The sequence below is a fragment of the Morone saxatilis genome, unplaced genomic scaffold (assembly GCF_004916995.1).
Source record: "Morone saxatilis isolate NCDOM2014 unplaced genomic scaffold, NCSU_SB_2.0 Contig24, whole genome shotgun sequence".
NCBI classification, from domain to species: domain Eukaryota; kingdom Metazoa; phylum Chordata; class Actinopteri; family Moronidae; genus Morone; species Morone saxatilis.
In genome coordinates, this window is record NW_023339807.1 from 9,043,060 (window position 1) to 9,050,667 (window position 7,608).

A 7,608-nucleotide genomic window follows, 5' to 3' on the forward strand; every position below is an offset into this window, starting at 1 on the left:
CCCCCCTCCCCCTTCTCACACAGCCTCTGTGCACGGCACATTCTCAGCAAGCAGGAGCACTTGCAGCTGTAGGGGGCACCAATTTGCCAATTTGTTTTTTATAAGCGCTCGTGCTGCCCCCATGTGTCATGAAAAAGTGCTGCTGCCCGCTTCGCCCATGCCCAAAACCGCTACTGCTTACACGGCATAGATATCCTTTAACTACCAAAGATGATTTGTATGTTTAAATTTAATGCATATTTAGTAAGTTAATTGCGGGCAGGTATATGCAGTTTTCACATGCTTTAACTACACACAAAATGTTGTCACACACCTCAATCAGTAGTCTCAAAGCTGCTCTTTTCTACATGAGTAAAATTGTTGTGGAATGTGGTTTATGGCCTGTAAGTGGCAGTGGTTGCAGTACCATTTAGTGTATGAAAACAGTATAAATGTTTGTGTATGCTTCTTTCTTCATTTGTTGATGTCTACTCTATTTTTGTCCATCCTAACTTTGTTTCTAATTTTTTTTTCTATATTATTTCTCCTCCCCTTTCTACTATATCTCTATACCAACTGAAATAACTTACCACTGTCCAAGGTGTGTGGCATAATTTACTAACTGAGGCGTTGAATTGATCAAGATCTGACGTCCCGTTCATGTGCAGCGCCCTAGCAGTATAGAAGAATCCTGCATATGCCTGGAAGGAACATCAGAATATACATTACGTTTCTTTTCCAATTTCCTATCTCTTCTTGCATGTGTTTTATTTGCACTGTGTGTTACCTTAAAATCTCCAGTGACGGGTGGCTGCTCAACCCCGTTGAAGGAACAATGAGATGAGGTACAGTTATTGAAATCAAATATGGACTTCACTATGCTCCTGCACATTTCTGAGTCGGCCGTTCCCACCATAAAAAATTCTTGATCCGGGCTGTATCCTTTTGGTTTCTTTGTGCACTCTGTGTCATAAATAGATGAGGCCGTTATGGTGATATTTAAACCTTCAGGGTAGCAGGGGTTAGAAATGTTGGTTGGGTCATATGATCCCTGGAAAAGGAGGAAGAAAATGTCAAAAGAAGGAATAGAGGATGAGGAGGAAATAAACACAAGATGGACAGGAAGAAACATGGGAGGATGAGATAAGAGGGAAAAGTTTTGGACAGTATTATATTATATGTGTGTGTGTGTGTGTGTGTGTGTGTGTGTTATTTACTTGAATTATACATTAACACATACAGATCCTGATGTAAATTAAAGTTTGTATCATCTTTAAAAATCATAATTTTATACCAAGACCCTGCTGCAAATGTATACATATTCTCCCAGCATAGCATATTTATATTAGTTTAGCTATAAGCTTCCAGTAATAATGCATTTCTCACAGACTAGCCTGACGACATTCATGATCCAATCAATAGTCTTAATGATATAATGCATTTTTGACTGGTCTCCTTTTGCCTGTTAGCAGTTCAGGGACAGCAGTATTCACTAATCAATTCTTAACTGGGCATTAATGGATCTGTAGCCTGCACATGTATGCAGAAAAAGCACATAATGTCAGTGCCACATCCACCACAAACAAGCACTTAAACATGAACGCAGAAACTGTACAGGGAGAAAGTTCAGAAAAGAAATAAGATATGATCTTAAATGATAGACACAATTCTTTCTGTACACACACAACCACACACACATACACACAAGACAAAAAGAAAAGCTGAGCACCTGGATTATTTTGTCCAGAATAATCTTCTCAGCCTCATTTTTCCCAAAGCAGAGAAAACTGTGTGTGTAGACATTGTAAGGATAGCCGTACAGTTTGACATGCTTGTAGTCAGGCCCCTTGAGCTCATCCTGGACCTGAAAGGCAATCTGTGTTGACGCTCCACCGAGGTCCATGGACCCTACAGTCTTTGCCCCTTCTGGATGTATATAGTGGTTCCACAGGTTTTTCTGTAAATATAATGGAAATGGTTAGTATATGATGAGCCATGTGATGGCCATCTTTATGAACAAACATTTCTTTTTTCCTGTTTAAAGGGATAGATCAATGACAGTGTCTTACCTCTAGTAAGTTTCCCATGAGGTAGTTGGCAGTGACCCACCCATACAGCCCTTCTTCTTGACCACTAATGATGGAAGCGTTTTGGAAGTTGAAAGGCAAAGAACTTAGGTGTTCTTCGAGACTTTCCAGGATTTCATTGGACCTGCTTTTATTCTTCAAACTTATAGCAAAGCAGAATAAGGAACAAATTACAGATCGTACTGGAAACAGGAGTAGTTTAGCAGTTAAGAAAAGAACCTGTGCAATTAAAGAAATAGTCAAATATCAATATTTTGTACACTACATGAAACTATAAAGTTAGCCAGGAAACAGTTATATTAGCTAACACAAAGACTTAAAGTAAAGGGAAACAGTTAGCCTGGCACAACATTCCTATCAGTAATTTTAAGGCTTGCTAATTAACATACTAATATATATCATTTGTTTAAACCATACAAGAAACAAAACACTATTGGAATGTTTTAACTATGAGGTTACCTCCAGGAAGTCACTTTTAATTCATATTTACTGTACCGATACGAGAGTGGTTTCAACCTTCTCATCCAGCTCTTGGCAAAAAACTACTACAATACCAACATTAATAATCACATCCTTAGGATTTAAATTGAGAGTTACATTAACAAACACTTAACATTAAAGTGTCTTGTTGAACCAGCATAAGTGACCAAAACACTGTAGGGCAGAGTGGAGGATCAAATCAGCCCTTGGACTAGTAATTTAGGACATTTAAAGCACAATAAGCATGAAAATATCCGCTATTGTTTAAGATGCAATATGTAGACTTCCAAGCATCACTATCTAAGCAGTCTCAACATGTTTACTGTCGGGGCTTCTTGGTAACTCAGTGACTCAGTTGGCTTTGGGGAAAACCATGAATGGGGTTTAATCTTTTCTGTCACAGTGCAATATAAATAAGAGTGAGAAATTACCCCAAAGCTAACTTATTTTGACAATTTCTTACTGTAGCAGTCTCATTCCAGCAGTAGCTCCCAGAAAGAGAGGTGTGTTTCTGTGTTGTTCAGCAGGAATGGCTTTAGTAACGTTATCTATGCAGGCTTGGAAGCCTTTCCACGATTCTGCATCTTGTTGCGGGTCAACTTTCATTTCTGAGATAGGTTTACCTGTGGGCACAAGTAAAATGCCTGAGATAATCTGTTTCTAACATTCTTAAGTTAGTCAGTTAAATAATGCATGATGGCTGATGGATGTCCCAAATTTCAAAAAGCTTAGTATACTCATCATTACGTCCCACAATTTAATTTACACTACTACTAAAGTTTCATTTTATAGTCTTCCCAAGCATTTTTTAAACCCTATACAGTGACTCACCAGAAACTCGACAGTTCAGTACCTCAGTCACCACTCCTGTTTCATTCTGCTTCTCCCCTGGCCACTCGTACAGGTATATATTGGAACGAGATGATCCTGAATCTATCACTATGCCATACTGAAGAAGAGAAGAAAGAAAAAAAAACATTTTAGCATGTTGCATTTTTCATTTGAATTGAACTGCAGAGGAACTCCTGTGACCCCCACCAACCCCTCCAGCCCCACCCCTTTGAAAAAACCCACATTGTACATCAAGACCACCATTCATCGCCAAGAAGACTGATAAGAAAACCTCTCACCATGACCCTGACTACTGGATAACGTCTGGCATCACATTCACAGCTGAGATTGTGTGGGAGCAGAAGTTTGTATACATGTCTCTCTCTCTCTCTCTCTTCGTCTGTTTTCTCTCTCTCTCTCTCTGTATACATTTGTTTTGAGAACTGTTATGTAGCCTAGTAGTACTTTGTTTAAGGAAAGACAATCTACAAACAAATAGCATTTCCACCAGGTTTATGAGTGCGCCTTGGGGTTTTTTGTAGCCGCTTATATGTTCTCACCTGTATGCTGTACTGTGTAAACTTCCATTTGTCCTGGATGACGGCAACAGCAACAAGGGCAGCAATACTGGCCAACAGGAGAAGTAGCACTGATGCTATGCGACACTTGTAGCCGATTGGCTGTTTGGAGGCCATTTCCTGTTGGCAAAAAATGGGGTTTTAAAAAAACAAACAAGTGTGGTTATCACTAAAAGCGTTTTAGCTCTCAAAGTGATGACACGTAGAGAGGGTTGAAAAGTGATGATGAGCAATAATAGTCAGCCACTTTTACACTTATTTACTTTAAACAGGAAAAAGATGTTGGTAGCATTAATAGTACTGATGAAAGCAATACCACCAGGTTTAACAAACACATAAAAAAAAGATGTTAAAATTGTTACCTTTTGACATAAACAATGATAAAAAAGATACTGAGATACTTGAATCACATAAGATTACCTTACCATATATGTTTAAGGCAAATACGCTAAGCAATTACATGAAATGGGAATTCAAAGGTTAACAGCTTTTGAGGGCTGGCGAGTCAGCAAGAAGAAAAAAGGCACTAAGAATAGTGCAGGTCAACAGATAGAAAGATAAAAAATAAAATGCTGCTGTCTCATTAGTGCTGCACATATTTACCCTGGAAATTACAAACGTTTTGGTTTATGCAGTGATGATGACCATACTGGTGAATTATGTATCCACTCAATATACTGTATGGCAGAACTTTCTCTTAGGCCTTAAGGAAGGGTCGTATGGGTGTAGAGCTAAATTACAACATCTGTGTTGGACATGAGGCATCTATTAAATGTCTGTCCATCCTGGGAGAGGGAGCCCTCCTCTGTGGCTCTTCCTGAGCTTTCTTCCTTGTTTTGCTGTTAAAAAAGTTTTTTGGGGAAGTTTTTCTTCCCTCAAATTGAAGGTCTGAGGACAGAGGGTGATGTATGCTGTACGGATTGTAAAGCCCCCTGAGGCACAAGAAAAAACATAGCTCTTTGTCCCTAAACACACACACACACACCCTCGAACTCACTACACTTTTATCATTCTAATTTTCAGGTTTATTGTCCTGGCGCATTATTTATGCCTATTATTGATATGTACAGTATTAATATTGATGTGTACAGTATTTGAAGATAATCTTAATTTAAAACTACAAATAAGCTTAGTGATGTCATATTATGTAATAGCGAGGTTTGAATAAAGTAATTTTTAAATAGTGGAGGAGACTAAGAAATGGATTTTATTCAATCCCTTGCTTAAAAGTGTTGAAACTGCAACATAATACCACCTTTAAGCAATGTGTGGTCATCAATGATTGCAACATCGTAATTACTACTTGACAAACAGCTAGTAAAGCAGCACTACATTTCTTTGTCTCACTCCAATTTTTTTGTACTTTTCATAAATCCAAATATAAATATTTGACTCCTCAGTTGTCAGCAGACAATATCAACCCTGCACTGACAATGTTTGTTAGTCTTTTGAATTACAGCATTAAGAGTTGCCACAGCAACATCTGTGAAAACAAGCAAGTCCAAGCTGTTAGACAAGGTGTGATTGAACCTCCAGACATGACAAAAGGCATGTCTCATGTCTGTGACAAAACTGGTCTTTAGTCTGTTTAACACTTCAAAGTCATGTGACATATTTGATATTTCGGGTTAATACATTTCTCTTAAAAGCTGTGATCCGGACATTTAGCGTTTTCCCAGGCTTGTGAAAGAGGTACAGGGTCATTGTAGGAGACTGTCAGTTTTTGTCAAGTTTCTGCCAACATTGTATGAGAAACCTAAGAAATCACCCATACCCGCTCCCGTGACCACAACACCACTGTCCTACAGAACCTCCACTGGCTCCCTGTCCAACAACGGATCCAATTTAAAGTCTCCTCACTCACAAAGCCCTCCACAACCAGGCTCCCTCCTACCTCACAGACCTGCTCCATCGCCACACTCCTTCCCGAAGCCTCCGCTCTTCTGATGCCAACCTCCTGTCTCCACCACTGAGGACCAAGCATCGTACCTGGGGTGACAGAGCCTTCTCCATTGCTGCCTCCTCCCTCTGGAACTGTCTCCCCAAACGTCCTTCTCCATTGCTGCCCCCTCCCTCTGGAACTCTCTCCCCAAACAAATCCGAGACTGTACTGATCCATCCAACTTCAAATCACTGATCAAAACCCACCTTTTCAGAACGGCTTCTAATGTTTGATTTATTGTTGAGTGTTGTAGATATACATATATATTTTAGTGTGTTGTTTTTATTACCTTTTCCTTTACTTTTAACTTATATGAAGTGTCTCTGAGTTCCTAGAGAGGCGCTCTATAAATAAAAATGTATTATTATTATTATTATTATTTTGAAAATGCCTCACTTCTAAAGGATGAAATGAACTTCCAGCACCTACACTTTTACACTGCATTCACTTAATACAGCATTCACAGGGTACTACATTTGAGTTGACTGTGCTAAAACTACGAACATAGAACTACATGGACCACTCTGTTATCCACCCCTATGTATAACACCCCCTCTTACTCTTACTCTGTGTACAAGGTGAACAAAACACAAAGAAACAGAACAGAACAGAAAGAAGGTCAACCAGAGGAATCAGCAAGTCAAAGCCTAAAGTTTTTAATTTAAGCTTCAAACACTGACAACACTCACAGTATTCCAATAAAGACAAATGAAGCTGGCAATTAAATAACCACAAATGACAGGACGCGTTGCTTGTAGGGACTGGTCCTTATGAGGGTGAGGAGCAAAAAATGTGGTTGAACGCTAACACTGGCAAACAGAAGCAGCAGCACAATAAATTAACTCTTTGAGACTATAGGTAAATAAACAAAAAAATGTTTTACTTGCAGGTAAATAAATGCATTTGAGTTGTGTTTGTTTCTTACCTTGAGCTTGAGCTGGTCTGTTGATCCTAGTTGGGAGTGGGAGTGAGATGGCTCTAAAGAAGGGATGAAAAAACACAGCAGGAAACAGGGGAGCAGCAACGGCGGGGGGAGAGAGAGAGAGAGAGCAAGGGAGTGTGCTGGGAAGGAGTGTGCTGGGAGTGGGAGAGATCTAAATAATGATTGGAACATGAGTGATGAACCCCAACAAAACAGAGAGTGAGAGTAAACATGGGAGGAGCAATGTTTCCAAACTCACCACTCCCACCACACTAGTGAAAAGGAGCAGCCGGCCCAGGAAGCGCAGCCAAGTGAATGATGCAGGGCTGTACCTTCCTTACTGAGTGTGTCTAATGATTAAGCACAGATACTTATGCGTGTGTATGAAATAATGTGAGAAGAAATAAGGGGAGCAGTGGTAATTGATGTAATCAATAAGATAAAGTGCAGTGTGGCTGAGTACCTGCTGCAGTGGTTATCACAAAGTCAGCTCTTATTTGATAGGTTTGAATTGAGGGCAATAGGTAGTGGAAAAAAAAGAAAGGCTCAAGCTCTGTACAAACAATCAAGGATGTGTTGATACCTGCAAGCTCCCACTTCCTTGTTCCACTCAAGTTCTCACAGTGAAAACCAGTCATTAATCAAACAACAAAGTAGAACAAATGGAAAGCTGCTGTACTATGTAATATGTTTGCTTTACTTTCAGGGCAGACCGTAAGGAATTATGGCTGTGTGTGCATATGAGTGTGTGTATTTGTATGTGCATGCAGAGACGTCTGGATTTTGTTG

The 7,608-nt window shown here is 39.6% G+C and overlaps 1 protein-coding gene across 1 annotated transcript in view; it reads right to left on the reverse strand.

Moving 5' to 3' along the window:
• entpd3 (ectonucleoside triphosphate diphosphohydrolase 3) overlaps positions 1-7,011 on the reverse strand; it is a 9,428-nt gene extending 2,417 nt beyond the window's left edge. Inside the window, exons 1-8 of the mRNA XM_035672137.1 lie at positions 6,823-7,011; positions 3,938-4,075; positions 3,378-3,495; positions 3,010-3,169; positions 2,049-2,208; positions 1,709-1,936; positions 767-1,030; positions 570-680 (exon numbers count right to left, since the gene is read on the reverse strand). Coding sequence (XP_035528030.1) covers positions 570-680; positions 767-1,030; positions 1,709-1,936; positions 2,049-2,208; positions 3,010-3,169; positions 3,378-3,495; positions 3,938-4,075; positions 6,823-7,011 — 1,368 coding nt within the window. The remainder of the gene's footprint in view (positions 1-569; positions 681-766; positions 1,031-1,708; positions 1,937-2,048; positions 2,209-3,009; positions 3,170-3,377; positions 3,496-3,937; positions 4,076-6,822) is intronic.
• Positions 7,012-7,608: the final 597 nt, after the last annotated feature.